The sequence below is a fragment of the Colius striatus genome, chromosome Z, assembly GCF_028858725.1.
Source record: "Colius striatus isolate bColStr4 chromosome Z, bColStr4.1.hap1, whole genome shotgun sequence".
Lineage (NCBI taxonomy): Eukaryota > Metazoa > Chordata > Aves > Coliiformes > Coliidae > Colius > Colius striatus.
This window is the reverse complement of record NC_084790.1, coordinates 29824645-29841386: the sequence shown is the minus strand read 5'-3', so window position 1 is coordinate 29841386 and position 16742 is coordinate 29824645. Positions and strand designations below refer to the sequence as shown.

Sequence of the window (16742 nt, the reverse complement as noted above, 5' to 3'; positions counted from 1 at the left end):
ATCATTGCAGGTTCCTTCCAGCTGAAGTATTGTAATCTAGTCTAGCCTTGTCTTAGGGAAGTGAAGCCAGGCTCAGCATGGGAGATAGAATGCTTTAAAAGCTATGTTACTAGGTTTCCCTGGGATCAATAAGAACTATTGTTTGAGGAAATAATGTTCATAAACACTATTTAGATTTCATTATATGAAATACTGAGTTGAAGCAGATAAGTTGGGTCAAGAAGGTCCCAAAATCGGTTAAATGTGTCTTTCCTTTTCAGTGATGAAGACTTAATAAATTGAACAAACTATGAGGAAATGCTGAATAGAAGAAATGAGAAATTGGAGGGTTGCCTCCAAATCAGGGTTCAACAAATTTTGCTCAAGAATTCACTGTAAATTGTGTGACAATTTATTCAGTGTTACACATAAAATACCCTGAATATACATACTTACACTGGCTTGGTATATCGTTCTAAGGGTAGTCTTTTTTTTTCTGTTATAACTAGGTTTTAAAATGATTTGCTTTAATTTAAGAAGTGCTTAGTTCTTACAAAAACTCACTTAAGAAAAAAGTTATGCTGGGGTCCCACTGGTATCCTTCACTTATCAGTCCGTGGAGGCAGATTTAAGTAAAGCTTCAGGATTCTTTATCGTAAAAATATTTTATTACTTTAGAAAAATGTTGTCAGAGGAAGAGCTATTTGAAAGCCTTGGTCATCTCATTCCTGAGTATAAAAAATGTGTTCAGTAGCATAATGCAAACAAATAACACAAAGGAATATTCTATTCCAGGTACAATGAAATCATACTCTGTGAAATGTGTATCTCCAGTGTTGAAATAAATAAGGAAGTGAATATATAGGAAATTTGTTATTGATAAGCAAGTGTGGAGACAGCAAAATATTCAGAAATTACCTCTTACTGAAGATGCTGAAAAAAATGTAGATTAAAAAATAAACACGATTCTGGGAAATTATTTGAAAAATTGCTGTCATAAATATTGGAAAATGTCTGATAGATTAGTATATACAGCTTTATACTTCAGTGCTGATATTTCCAAAAAGATTCTAAAGCAAACCAAAGAAGAATTGTGTTTTCCTGTCCAAAACTTTATACTGAAGATTTTCTTAGAAAATTGATTCTTCATTCCAGAAAAAAAAGAAAAGGAAAAAAACTCACAGAAGTCTGGATACTCATTTCTTTTTTTCCATTTTAAAATTTTCTCAAGTCAAATGTTGTGATAATCTAGTGAGGTTATAGTACTGAAAATTGCAACTCTGAAGCCAAGTTTATTGGCTTTTCCTGGGCCTGTGCCTATCCTCTCTTTAATCCTAACCAATAAGCTCTGTCAGCTCCTCACCTATCCCCTGGCACAACTCTACATTCTCCAACTGCTCATTCACATAAAAAACAAGTCTTCTCCTTGTCTTCCTGTCCTATTTTTCCCAAGAGCCTGTATCTCTCCATTGCAACGCTCAGTTATGGGAGCCATCCCAACCACGCCTTCATGACCTTGACGAGATCATAGTTCTGCAATTGCAGAGAGATTTCTAACTCATCATGTTTATTCACCATTCTACATGTGGTATACAGGCACTTAATCATGTTATCCAGGCATGTTGATGTCCTGGAGAGGATTTGTGGAGGTTTTTCCACAGTGGTAGGAACCTTTTGCCCACATGCAGGTAGTGAGGTGATCCTACCCAAGCACCACTTTATTCATTTTGTGACCTCTATTTGTCCCACAATGCTATGCCCTCTGCTCAGCAGTTTCATCCATTGCCCCCTCAGGACTATGGGTCACCTCTCCCTCCCATCTCATTCCTAGTTTAAAGCCTTCCTCATGAGGTCAGCCATCTTATTGGCAAAAATAGTTTGACCAAGCAGACGCTGGTGTGCAAACAGAGTTCCGTGGTTGTACAGCCCCAAACACTGTCACCAACACCAGCTCTGCAGCTACTAATTGATCTATATTGTCACTGCTCTCCTCACACCCTTTCATATCACTGTCAGGACTGAGGAGACTGCCTGGGCTTGCATGTCCTTGACGGCTGCCCCCAGAGCCTTGTAGTTAGTTCTGATACCATCAAGGTTTCACCCACCTATACCATTAGTAGTATTATAACATTGCCTCTGCCATTTTTCTCTATATTTACCCATACTCTGAAGTTTGTATGGGTTTACTTTTTGCACTTCCTTAGCTAGAATTATATATGCAAATTATTCATGGATGTTTTTATCTTCTTGAGTTTTTCTGGGATTGTTAGTCATAGTTTTATTTATGTATAAATGTTTTCTTCTCCCCTATTACTTGTGTTCATCTTCAGATTGCCCTTCTAATTTTCATTTCATTTGTTATGTAATTCTTCTGCTTTTCTGTTTCCACCGTTCTGGCATGTTTAAGGTTTCTCACTGTGCTTCTGATGGGGTTATATAGTCCTCTATTGTCATGTCAGGTGTGTCTCTGCCTGTGAAACTAAATTAAATTCACTGTCAAAAAATAGACTTTGGTAATAAAATTATGTTCTCCTTTGTCATATGGACGTTGGCTTCATTAGCATTTCTTCATGGAAGAGCATTCACTGTGCACTGAAGCCAAAGGTCATGTTTCAATGCCAGGAGCTAACAATTCAGAACATTAATTCATCTGTTGTAAGCTAAGCCTTTGCAATGATCTGTATTGCCTCTTATGAACACTTTGTCATCACTCTGAATGATGAAGGTCATACCTATCACTGTCACTCATGTTGCCAAGAGCAAGAGACAAGTGGCAGTCCTTGAAATAACATAATATTGGACTACGGACGGCATTTTCTGGTTTTTATGAAAAATGGCCAAGAAATTACTGCTAATTGTAGACATTACAAAATGAGCCTGATGTAATTGTTTTCACAATCTATTTATATTTCAATTATTCCGCCTCAAAAGCAATTATGATATTTGTTTTTTAAGAGCAAACACTTCAAAATGCCAAAAGTTGAGTCATCCATGCTTAGTTGTTGGCAAATTTTTAGCTTTCTGTATTATCTCAAGTTTGGTTTTTTTTTCCTTCCAGTCCTCAAACATCCCAAGAAACAAATAAAATAAAAACAAAACAAACTTAAGAACAAATAGCTTAATAAGTGAAACTCCCAGGAGATCTTCTCAATGTTTTTTCTTGTCATTATTGCAAACAACATTGAAAAGAAAAAATATATTGTTTTCAGCTAAGATTGTACCAAGTCTTGACTTGAGTCTTAAATATCACACTTACAGTAACCTTCAGGACGTGAATCCTTGTCTTCTGTGATTTAGTGGGTGCTTTATGCTGTATTCTACAGAGTCAGAATTTTACTGTTGGAATAAAACATCAAAATCTATAATGCAAATTTGAAGACCTCATAAGTGTTTAATTTTATTAAGATTAGTGATAACTGTTAGAAGAGGTGTGGTTAGTAGGTCAAGAGAGGTTCTCCTCCCACTCTGCTCTGCCCTCGTGAGACCACATCTGGAATACTGTGTCCAGTTCTGCGCCCCTCAGTTCAAGGACAGGGAGCTGCTGGAGAGGGTTCAGCGCAGGGCCACCATGATGATGAAGGGAGTGGGGAATCTCTCTTATGATGAAAGGCTGAGGGCGCTGGGGCTCTTTAGCTTGGGGAAGGGGAGACTGAGGGGGTGACCTCATTAATGTTTACAAATACGTAAAGAGTAGGTGTCAGGAGGATGGAACCTGACTGTTCTCAATGTCCAGTGATAGGAGAAGGGACAACGGGTACAAGCTGGAACACAAGATGTTCCAAAGAATTGTAAGGAAAAATTTCTTCACTGAGAAGGTGACAGAGCACTGGAACAGGCTGCCCAGATGTGTTGTTGAGTCTCCTTCTCTGGGGACATTCAAAACTCACCCGGATGAGTTCCTGTGTGACCTGCTTCAGGTGGTCCTGCGGGGGGGATTGGACTGCATGATCTTTTGAGGTCTCTTCCAGCCCTTAAGCTTCTGTGATTATTTGAACTAGATGTAGTGAGTGCATAAGGGAATATGAGCCTTGACCAACCAGAAAAAGTTTTAAGGGGGTAAAAACCAAAATTAATCCTTCTTTGCAGTATTTGTTTTCTGAACGTTGGATTGTTTGGGCCATTTGCACTGTACATTGATGCTTATTTAAAAAAAAAAAGATGAAGATTATAAACTAAAATTTTTCTCACTTGGTCGTGTTCTGTCCAATTTCTGTTCTTCCATTCTAAGGAGGTAGTGGGCTAGAAGAGATTAGCAGAATTATAAGAGCATTGGAATAACAAATCTGCCTTTTTAACAGAAAATACTCTAAACTGATTTTTTTGTTTGTTTTTTGTATATAGGAAAATTTTAAAGGAGTTTGTATTAGAAATTGAAATACTCAACTCTCTAGAATGCTTTTCTTTGCAAAGATCAATCTTTCATAAACAAATTTGCAAGCTTCATAATATTGATTATTGCACGGCATATTGTATACATAGTTTCAATAAACATTAAAGAGTTTTGTCAACAACTGATGGCAGTCAAGTTATAATTAGATCTATTTGAAAAATTCATTATACGGATAAAGAAAATTGGATGTTTTCCTCGGTGCTAACTGACATGTAGAACAACTGTGTACTCTGTCTCACTGCATTTTGCTGCTTTAAAAAACAAATTATAATATGGAAATAGTACTGTAGCTGTGTTTCTTCTATTAATTATGGGTTCAAAGGCTGTATTTAAAAGTCAGGTGTATATGATACTTTGATTTATTTTGCAATTAGTTGATGTTCTCTGCTCAGGAATAATGTATAGCAAAGGAATTTAGTCTTCAAAGCAGATACAAGAATGAGATGTGTTAGCCATTAATGAGATTTCTGAAAGGGAAGTAGTATTGTGTCGTGGTTTAGCACAGCAGCACCACGACAGTCTCTCGCACTGTGTCCCCATTCACCCCCAACCTCGTTAGGATGATGGAGGCCCCAGCAAAATGGGAGTAAAAAGATAAGTAAGGTTGTTGTGGATTAAAACAAGGCCAGGGAGAGCTCGCTGCCAATTACAGTTCCAGGCAAAACAGACTCCAGTACTCGACTTAGAGAGGAAAGTAGGAAAGTTTATTCTACAAGAAACAGAACGGAATAAAAGCAAAAAGGGAGTGGGATGATCAGAAAATTACAACCAGCACTTTACGATCTCCCTCCCCCATCCCTCCTTTCTTCCCAGGCCCAGCACACTGCTCCCGGTATCTCTACCTCCTCCCCCCTCAATGGCTCAGGGGGGCAGGGAATGAGGGATGTGGTCAGTCTCTCACAGATGGGCTCTGCCGCTTCCGTCTTCTCAGATGAGGACGACTCCTGGCATTCTTCCCCTGCTCCAACACGGAGTTCCTCTCCTGGGACACAGTCCTTAACGAACTTCTCTGGTGTGGATTGTTCACCAGCAGCTGCGGCTTCTGCCGATACAGGGTCCCTCACATGGGATGCAGTCCTTGGTGAATATCTCTAGTGTGGATTCTTTGCCACGGTTGCAGTTACTGCAGTTACAGGGTCCCTCTCTCAGGACAAGGCCTCTTCTGGGCATAAGTTGAAGTGCTTTGTTGTGGGTTCCTCCCCACAGTTACAGCTGTGGATATTGGGTCCCTTCCTTGGGACAGGGCCTGCTCCAGCCATAGTGATAAAGGGTCCCTCCTTTGGGACATGGCCTCTTCCTGCCATAGTTTTAAAGAAGAAAATCACTGCCCCGGGCTCAGGGTCTGCAGTGAAGTGGTTGGGTCCCCCCCATGGGACACGGCCTCTTCTGGCCATAGTCACTGTCCCTGGCTCGGGGCCTTTAATGAAGTGAAACGCTGCCCCTGGTCTGGGGCCAGCTTTAGCAAAATGAGTCTCTACCGCTGATGCGGGGTCTTTAAAGAAATGAAAGTAAATCTCAGCTTCACCAGTTCTCTCCATAGAATGCAGGGGAGTCTCTGCTCCAGCACACTTCCTCCTCTCTTTTATCACTGACCTTGGAGTCCACATGGTCGTTTCTCTCACTGTTCCTACTCCTTTCACCACCACCAGCCAGAAAAAGAAGGGGCAGAAGAAGAAGGAAAAAGATGGAGGAAGATGGAGGAAGAAGCCTCCTCTTCTGGCTTCTTCTTAAAAAGTGATTGTGGAGGCATCTAATTGGCTCAGCCTGAGAAGTGGGTCTGGCTCAAAGCTGGGGAGAGTTGCGAGCAACTTCTTACAGGAGCCATCTTTACAGCCCCTTCCCCCTTACCAGAAAAGTCTGTCATGTCAAACCATGACATATTTTTAAATGTCTAGTTCTGTGGTTGTGATAATTTATAGTGTAAATTTTCCGTTTAGTTTAGCTGTTGAAGGCTGCTTGTTGTACTTCATAGGTCAGAAGCCTGTACTGATGGTACCTGATATAAATTGACATATGCTGATTTTTGGTAATGTATTTTAAAGATGTGCATGGACAAGTTATAGATTTTAAACCCCTAAACTAGGACACAGATAGTTTTTGGTTATGTAATTTAAGGCAAGCTCAGAAGTTGCTAAACAGTAAACACCAGATATAATCCAGCATTTCTCTCTCTGCTACCACCATCTCTCCCTGTTCCTGCTTTCCCTGACCAGTGTATCTCCTAAGGGAGTGGGCCAGGGTGAGCGAAACTTGGTACTTCCAGCTTGTCCTCTCCTCTTTCATCCATTCCATATATGTAATTATCACTTGACTTTTTCAAAGCCTTCCAAACCCTCTTCAGTCACTTTCTGTTATATCCTCAAGTTCGCATGCCTCTCATTCTCCAGAAAGATCTTAAGAGTGTCTTGACCCTGCAGATGACCAGATTGACTGTATTTAGAAACTGGGGCTGTATGATGCTATGATTTATTCTGAATTTAGTTGAGATATTCTGCTGAGGAGTAATGCATATAGAGGAGGAATTTAGTCCTCAAGGCAGATGTGAAAATGGGATTGTATATCACCTCAATATACAGATGCACTGATGTCGGATGTGCACATTTGGTGGTACCTAGCTTCTATGACGTTATTCTGGGCATGATGTGTTGGATTTTTTTTTTGCCTCCAAATAGTCTAGATTTAATTAGAACTAAATGGTGCAATGTTTTTATGGTTTATTGTTTTGAGTAAAGTACATACTATTTCCATATAAAGCCTTACAGTTCTTGTGTTGAAAAAGGTTGGGAAGGTCTGTTAGCTGTTTGTTCCCTCTCACATGTTGCTACTCGTTCTCCTGGTGCTTCAGGAGACTGCTCGTTTTAGGCATTCCTTCTGGTTTCCCTTTGTTGCTACATTTCTGCTGCTTGATATCCCTCTCTAAATGTTTTTAATTTATGTATTTATTTTATCCACCTTGAGGTGAGAGAACAGCATACTAGTTTATGTGGATTTAATCAACATAACACAGTGTACTCCTTTGCTATGTAACATCAGGTCCAATGATTGCCAAACTCTGAGTTAACATTTCCATCTGTCTTCCTGTACTTAACCCCAGTATAACCTTATTCTTGACTTAAATATAAGTAAACTTAAAACACAGATTACTAAGCTTGAATATGCATCTCTGCAGATATTAATACTGTTATTTACCATTTTGTAATCTAATCAGTTAATCTTCAGTTCTTTTCACACTTCTTCACATTTGATTCTCCTATTTGCTTCTTAAAGACAGCATCTTCATCATCATCGTTATCTCCTAAGGATCCAACTGACATTCCTGGTGCACTTCATTGAGTGCCTACTTGCTCCTGTAGAAAGTAATCATAATATTTCCATTCAAAAATTTTCAAGTTCCTCTAAAGTTCCAAAGCTTAACAGCATTCAGTCATCAGGATTTCCTCTCATTTAATTTATTCTCTAACATCTTTTTCTGGTGCCTCAGAAGAGAGAAATTCATTGACTCATTCATTCATAAAGAGACATTTCAGCCTGGAAATCTCTGAAGGTCTTTCACAGTCAACAAAAATGCAAAAAAAAAACCAACCCAAAACAAACCCCAAACAAAACCCCACAACATTTTTTTCCTACCAGCTCCTTTTATATAGTGATTGTTCTTTACATCTTCTGACAAATGTGCTGACTCCAATATGAAAGAGAACGTGTTAATATTCTGAAAGTTTTTCCCTCAGCTTTTTTTTTTAATATGCCTTAACATGTTTCTATATTTATTTTATCAGAGTTCGCAGTCTTTTGTGTATTCCCCACATGACACAATTTCAGCACTTCAAGGCCTCCTCTCAAGCCTCTGCCACTTAGCTCTGAATGCTTCCTTTTACTTTTTTAATAGAATCATGGAATGGTAGGGATTGGAGGGGACCTCTAAAGATAATCTCATCCAACCTCCCTGCTAAAGTAGGTCTGCCTAGATCAGGTCACACAGGGGAATGCATCCGGGAAGCTTTTGGAAGCCTTCAGAGAAGAAGACTCCACACCCTCCCTCAGCAGCCTGTGACAGGGTTCCCTCACCCTGACAGTGAAGAAGTTTTTCCTTAAGTGGAACTTTTCTATGTTCCAGCTTTTGCCCATTACCCCATGTCCCATCAGTGGACACTACAGAAAAAAGTGTTGCCCCATCCTCTTGACATCCACCTTTCAAATGCTTGTAAGTATTGATGAGGTCCTCCTTCAGTCTCCTCCAGGCTGAACAGTCCCAGATCCCACAGCCTTTCTTCATAAGCCTTTTCTCAACTACATTGTAACAGGTGGCAGAAGTGTTAGAATATGATCTTTTTTATTGCATACATTTTTTTTAAGATTACAAGAAAGGTAGTGATCAGAATTAGATTCGAATAGTTAGTGTATGTTTTTCTGTGCAGTTAATTGTGAATCTGCACTTGCTAACTGCAGATACAGGATTAATTTAAAATGCCTTTAGTTCCTGAAAAAGTAATGAGACAATTCAAAAATACCGAGAAGATAACAAGATATCATTAAGAGGTTATGTGTCTCAGTAAGGAATCATGTCAAAATAATGTCATATCCTTTTATGACAACAGCAATGCATGATAAATTGAAAATGTAAAGACACAAAACTGTTTGCATAAAGCTTGTTGGAGAATAGTTGTTAATGAGGTCTTGTCAGATTAATGTATCCTATGGGACACTGCAGAATGCATGTTGAGATTAGGTTTTGGTGATCTTTCAGTGTTTTATTACTTTGCAGAATTTATTAAATTCCCAGGCATCACTTGCCTTGCAGGGATTAAAAGTGCACTAGAGGGCAGCTGTAGAGTTAAAAATAATTTGATAAACTGAGAGATGAGTCTCAAAAAAATGCTATTACTTGACAGGATCAGATACCAAAGCAAAAGTAATCAATGGTGCTGTGTTTGGTATCTAAAAAAGATACTTTATTTTGGAGTGTTTTGTTTGTTTGTTTGTTTGAATGATCTAAAAGTATCTAGGATATAAAATTATTCCTTGGCTTTAAACCTTTGCTGAAGTTACACTGAGTAAGGTTGTGAACCAGCCAACTGCACAAAGAGAGCAGGACTTAATAAAGGAACACCTCTGTAGATCCATTATTATAAAGTTCAGAAGATTGGACAGAAGAGGAGAGTATTTAATCTAATATATAAAAGATGGATTGCAGAGCATGGTAGAATATTTTTCATACCCATGGGAAATAATAAGTATGTGAGGGCTTAAATTAAAGCAATAAAGATTTATGTTGGAGAATGAAGGACTGGTGAGGCGGGGAATGCTTTCAGCTAGCATGGCATTAGACCTTAATGTTACTAGGAACCGACAACATTATCTGCCACTGGGGATTTTAGGTAAATCAGGAAAATATTTGCCACATAGTTGTGCAACTGCTGTGGCAAAGAATAGAGTAGGTAATCTCTGGAAGTACCTTATAGCTCTCAGGTTCAGCACTGAGCTGGTCTTGTCAGCATGAACCTCAGAAGTTCTAGTCTCTAGTAATGCAGAGCTGAGATGGCAGAGCCAAACTCCTCCTACTGACAGAAATACTTAAATGTTAAGTTGTACTAGAGAAGCTGCCCATTTTGGACAGAGTAATAGTGTGAGAGTTCAGCTGCTCATACGCGGACTGTGCCCTTGCTTAATTGCAGTTATATGTAACAGTAGAATTTTTGCTGACCGTAAAGGACAGGTTTGGAATGAATCATGGATCTGGCCCATTAGGATGTCTCTTACTTTCTTCATTGAGAAATATTTATTTACTCTGAGACAAACAATAGATTAGCTTCATGATAGTCATGTGCCTGAGTTTTGTTCTTTATTCTTCATAGTTAGATTTTCTTATACTTGTGTAGATAGTGTTTTTCATATGCTTTTAGGTAAAATATTGTCACATCCCTGTTCAAAAAAAATATAGCATTTTTTTCCTACTGAGTCTTTTAATTAGACAATGAAAACATTTGATCTTAATCATGAACTCAAACCAGTCATTTTACCTTCTTCTGAGAAGTATATCGAAAAGACTACTGTAGAAGAAGGTGCAAACTTAAAATAAATCTTCTAGGTTTATGTGGTTTTTTTCTCCCTTTTCTGTTATTGTTGTTATTTTCTCTTAGGAAAGGAGACTGAGAAAGCCAAAGATCGGTATGATAAAGCCACTATGAAGCTTCATACGCTGCATAATCAGTATGTGTTGGCACTGAAAGGAGCACAGTTACATCAACACCAGTATTATGATACTACGCTTCCTCTGTTACTGGATTCACTACAGAAGATGCAAGAAGAAATGATTAAAGCCCTGTAGGTGTATCCTATGTAATTTTTACTTGTGGAATTTCATGTGTAGTATTCTGATTAATTTTGAAGATTATTTGAAAATACCAAACTGTGACTAATTAATTATATAACAGGGGATAACAAAAAACAAATATTTTTGTCTTTCATTTGACAATAATTGTACATACAAAGGTGTATTTGAATAATGCAGGCTATGGTTTTGAGTGATTACTTAATCATTCTGATGAGATTGTCTTCTTGTAAAACTTTAGAATCTTAAAGATTAACAACAGTGTTTATAGCTGAACTCTTTCAGTTGTTGTACTACAACATGTTTGTTTCCTTATTTTTATGAAATTCCACCAGCAACAAATTTGGTATAAACTGGCCACTGTCTTGAAAGTCATTGTAGAGGAGGAACAGGCAAATGTACGGTTAATCCTATGCGTGGGAGAAGTAACAGGATTATATAAAGCTGACCTCACTGGAAGGAAGTCAGCCTTAAAAACTCAATTACCTTTTTTTTTCTTCATGCATCATTACAAAAAATGTGCAAACTAGTGATCTCAGAGAACAAACAATGAGAACTTTAAGCCCTCTCTTCTGGTTTCTAGCTACCATGATGTCTCTTTGTCTGATGCCTCTGTAGGTCTTTTTCTGGTGTCTTTTTTAAATCACTTAACCTAAAAGAGAGGGCAGATACTTTTTTGTAGGTATCATTCATTCCGAAGTCTGTGTTCATCTTGACGTGAGCATCCAGGCTGTGAGGAAGAGTTGATGACTTGATATTTTACATATTTACATGATGCTGACACTACTAGCTGCAGTATCTTGTTTATTCCTTTGATTCTAGAGCAGGTACTGAACTGAAGTACATCTTTATAGTAGTCTCTGTAAAGTCCTTTTAATCTTAATATTGCATGTAAAATCACAGTAAAAGGCTACAGTTAATTTTATATGCTGTAACTAAGGTAATTTTTCAGAATTCTGAGACATGATAATTCACTGAAGAATTTTATTACAGAACAAGAACCTGTTGAACTTACTTTTGCTATATCTGGACTAAAAACCTGTAAAATTTTTTTTTTGGTCACTACATTGACATTTTTTGTGGGATCTCAGTGTATTTTTAAAATAATTCCTTTTTAGTATCTTTGGTGTTACAAAAAGATGTGGTGGTGATTTCAGGCATAGAGCTTGGTGTGGCTGTCTGTGTGAAACATACTTCCTTAATAAACCTGATTTTGCAAATGAATTACTTCATCAAAACTCAAGAATTCTAGATTAACGTTGCTAATTAATTTCTTTGGTTTTGGCAATTGGCAAGATTCGCTCCCTCTTTGATATGGTGTTGCTGTAGTTGACATTTACCTATCTTTTCATCATGTTCATTGAACTATTATCTGGGACTTTTTCAGATATGTTCACAGGCAAGGCAAAATTTAATACCTTCCCTTGTCTGTTTTCTCCTCAGGAAAAACACTGAAAAAGTTCAATCACATAATGTTTTGGACAGAGTAAATTTAACCTGAGATCTTATCCAGGAAAAATATTTTGATAACTTTTTTCCCTCTGTCTTCCTCTGGGCTGGCCAAAATTTTCCAGTATTTGAAGATAACTTACCATGTTTCAGAGTCTGCCAAGCTAGCAAGTTTGTCAAAGATGAAAATGAAGTAGAAAATTAATATGTTTACTTTACTGAAAGCTAAAAATGAAAGCGGATAAGAGGATATTCTGAGGATGCATCACTGGATGCTATTAAGATTAGTGACACAATATCACCTATTCTTTTACCATTTCATAATCACTTGATTTGTCCTACCCCAAGAAGCAGGTAAAGACACGACTGGGTGTCTTGTACTGTCATACAGGAACTGCTTGTTTGGTTTTTTTTCTTCTAATAAATATATGTTAACTCTGATTTAAGCTTATTGTTGAATGCAAAAAAATCATAAAATATTAAAAACTGTAGTTAAAACAATAAAACAATTTTTAAAGGAAATACACACCAGTTAGTGACTCATTTAGCCTTATGGCAGAATAAAATTATTTTGTCAGTCAAAACATGAAAAGCTTTAGGTTATAACAGATGTGGTAAGTTTTTTCTGAAGAAGAGGGCCGTCAATTAGCTGTATGCATTCCTTGTCCTTGTAATCTCTAGAGTTTTTAGTTTAGCAACCACATATGTGGATGAAACTGAAATGTATACAACTAGCATAGTCTTAAGAGTCTTCACACTCACAACTGATCTGTAAAGAAAAGGCCACAGTTGATCTCTTCTTTCTTTCTTATTTCATTGTCTTATTTTTCCCTTTTTAGCCAGTTGCAACAGAAGTTTGTAGAAACAGCAAATTGAATGTTTGAAGCACCTTCAATGCCATCTATGCCTTCAGTGCCATGTTGTACACTAGATTTTTTTTTTTCTCTCTAGAAAAGGAATCTTGGATGAGTATAGCCAGATCACCAGTCTTGTAACAGAAGAGATTGTGAATGTCCATAAAGAGATCCAGACCTCGGTTGAACAGATAGACCCTAACTCTGAGTATAATGACTTCATAGATACTCACAGGTATACATTTTCATCTTGGTGTGCATGTTCATGTTTCTTCTTGACAAAACACTGCATTACACTGCAACACTAATAACATTATCACACTTTAATGTGATTTTCTGTGGTTAATTTTGTTTTATTGCTCGTAAAACTTTGTCCCAGTTTGAAAATTGTTGTATATACAAAATAATTGCTTTTGACCTGACTGTTTCTTTAACTGTCCATCTCTTTGTCTGGCTCTAGAAAAACAAAATTCCTGTTACCATTGGTACATGTGAAAGACCATAAATTTGGTACTGACAGCAGAATGCACAGGGTAATCCAGATTCAAAATGAGATAATATACTGTTTATTTGGTACAGTTTGCATTCTGAGTTAAGCTAAGTTTCGCTGCTTTATTTCTCTTTTTTTTCTCCAAATTCTAGGTTAAAGGGAGCTCTAGATATTTCTGTATGTTCTGCAGCTACGGCAGGTTGAGCAGTGCCTGAGACTACAGAGTATGCTGTAAATGCAAGAAAGTTTTTTACTTCAAGAATAAACTGTATTTAGCATTTATTGAACTATTACTTTATTAGTACATGCAGGAATAGTCCTAAGATTTCTTGCATTATCTGTTTTGTTGTTATGTGTGAATTGATAATTGTCATGTGCAGGTTTATAGCAAGATCAGCTAAGAGTGGACTCATTCACATTGATACCCATTGAGAACCTTGGTCATGCTGGGAATTTTCAAAGGAGGAATGATATGTATCCAATTGCTGCTTAAGAAAAATAAATTATGTGTAATTTTAATTATATTCTAGTTACTAAAATAATTAAAACTATGGTAATTTCCTTATCGTCTACTCCAAGATATGTGTTAATTTTGAAAACATAAGATTTTTTTTTCTAAATTAGGTCATCAGAAGTTGTTGAACAAGAAATAGAATTTGATACGTCTTTACTAGAAGAAAATGAAAACCTTCAAGCTAATGAGATCATGTGGAATAATCTAACAGCAGAAAGTTTACAAGACACGTAAGTCTCTCTTTACAAACCTTTCATACGTTGGAATGCTACTATACATTATATTTAGGCTCCTTCAGATGGAGCAGTGGAACAGGCTGCCCAGAGGGGTTGTAGAGTCTTCTTTCCTGGAGGTCTTCAAGACCCGCCTGGACATGTTCCTATGTGACCTGATCTAGGTGAACCTGCTTCTGCCAGGGGGTTGGACTAGATGATCTCTAAAGGTCCCTACCAACCCCTACCATTCTGTAATTCTATGATTCTGTGTCCTTGTTTTTAAGGTCTTGTTTCTAAAAATAATATTTTCACACTATAAACTCTTTCCATGCTGGATTTCTTTTACCTTTGCATGAAATACTTCTCAGTCACCCCCAAAACTTGCCAGCACTTTCAATATGTTCCTCTTCTTGCCAGTTAATTTATACAGTACCCCAAATCCGTCATGAATCCTCCTTGGGCATATACTGATTCATCTTCCCAAAAGTTTTTCCACATTCAGTACTCGAGGAAAAATACTGAAATATTTTCATGAAAGTGCTAGGTACAGTGATATTGTCACTGATTTAAATTGCTATGCAGAAATTTTTTCATAAATATTTCCCTGGTTTTTGAAGTGTTTGTTATCATTATCCAATGGAAATTCTTATTCATTTTTATAACCTTTAAATTATGTTAACTTACACAGATGTAGCTGTTTTATTGCATTTCATGGAGCTTTTAGGTAATCAGGGTGATAAACCATGTATGTATTTTGTTAATATATTGTCTAGTTAAATGTATTTATTACTTTTACCAACTTCACCTTGGATCACCTTATTAGGAAAAAATTTACTTGCTGAGGTAATTATGTTCTTTTATATTATCAGCCTCAACTTTTTACATAAGTGCAATTCAATGCAGTAACTTTTGAGATTGCAGCTATTAATTGTACATTTATTTTTTTTTATATGGATCATAGCAACTTTAAGTGAAATATTCATAATTTCATTGGTTAGTGATGTTCTGTACTGTATTTCGTCTGTGTTTGACTTATTTGAAGTCTTTTTTCTTTTGGAAAGCATAATTGATCCAAGTAAGATATGAAGGGTGTGTTGTGGGGTTTTTTTTAAGTTTAAAAAAAAATAATTTGCTTAATCAAACTATGATCTTCTTGAAGGTTTTCCTGAAATACAGAATCACAGTGATTACTAATGGCAGGGAGGAATTTCAAATGTAAACATATTGTAGTGTCTTCTGCAGTTTATTCTAATCTCAGTGTTTTCTTTACATGATAGACTCTCTAGATTTTAATTTCTTTTCAAAGTTGTTAATCATCCTCTCCTTTTTCCTATGCAGTCTCATTACTTTTCCTAAATTGATGCCTTGATAGATTTTGAAATAACTTTTTTAATTACAGCCTCCTGTGCCAGACACCTCCTTAGCAGCTTCGTCCTTCTTATGAAAGGATGCTTTGATAATTAACAGCCCCTGCTTTCTTTTTAAACATGTTTCTGTTTATAATATATTCTACATTATTATGAAATTAATAAACTATGTAGTTTTCTGTTTTCTGTTGGATTGAGTCCAGAAGAGGGCCATGAAGATGATGTGGGGGCTGGAGCACCTCTCCTGTGAAAACAGGCTGAAGGAGCTGGAGTCGATTAGCCTGAAGAAGGTTCTGGGCAGACATTATAGCACATTCCAGTATGTAAAAAGGTCAAGCAGAAAGTTGGAGAGGGACTTTTTACGAAGGCATGTAGTGACAGAACAAGGGGTAGTGGTTTCAAACTGAAAGAGGTTAGATCAGGATTCGATATTAGGAAGTTCTTTGTTGTGAGTGTGGTGAAGCACTGGAATACATTGACCAGAGAGGCTGTAGATGCCTCTGTTGTGAGTGTGGTGAAGCACTGGAATACATTGACCAGTGAGGCTGTAGATGCCTCATCCCTGGAAGTGTTCAAGGTGAAGTCGGATGGAGCTTTGAGAAACTGAGTCTAGTGGAAAGTGTCCCTGACCGTGGCAGGAGAGCTGTAACTGTATGATACTATACTTGGGGGAGTGACACAGCAGAAGGCTGTGCTGCCATTCAACGAGACCTGGAGAGCCTGGAGGGTTGGGCGGGGAGAAATTTAATGAAATTCAACAAGATCAAGTGTGGAGTCTTGCATCTGGGAAAGAATAACCAAATGTGCCAGTACAAATTGGGGAATGAACTGTTAAAGAATACTGTAGGGGAAAGGGACCTGGAGGTTCTGGTGGACAGCAGGATGAGCCTGAGCCAGCAATATGCCCTCATGGCAAAGAAGGCCAATGGCATCCTGGGCTGTATTAGAAGGGATGTAGTGAGTAGGTCAAGATTGGTTCTCCCCCCACTCTGCTCTGCCCTTGTGAGACCACATCTGGAATATTTTGTCCAGTTCTGGGCCTCTCGGTTCAAGGACATGGAGCTACTGGAGAGGGTTCAGCTCAGGGCCATCAAGATGATGAAGGGAGTGGAGCATCTCCCTTATGATGAAAGGCTGAGGGAGCTGGGGCTCTTTA

At 37.7% G+C, this 16742-nt stretch overlaps 1 protein-coding gene across 10 annotated transcripts in view; it reads left to right on the top strand.

Moving 5' to 3' along the window:
* Positions 1 to 16742, top strand: part of FER (FER tyrosine kinase) — a 156068-nt gene that overhangs the window by 20873 nt on the left and 118453 nt on the right. For 6 of the 10 annotated variants that reach the window (XM_062019471.1, XM_062019472.1, XM_062019470.1 and 3 more), the window contains 3 exons: positions 10507 to 10690; positions 13098 to 13235; positions 14115 to 14234. In XM_062019471.1, the coding sequence (XP_061875455.1) occupies positions 10507 to 10690; positions 13098 to 13235; positions 14115 to 14234 (442 nt within the window). Of the gene's footprint in view, positions 1 to 260; positions 4242 to 5182; positions 5451 to 10506; positions 10691 to 13097; positions 13236 to 14114; positions 14235 to 15618; positions 15766 to 16742 lie in introns of those variants that run through there. The other 4 variants (XM_062019477.1, XM_062019474.1, XM_062019479.1 and 1 more) reach the window with 4 other exon arrangements.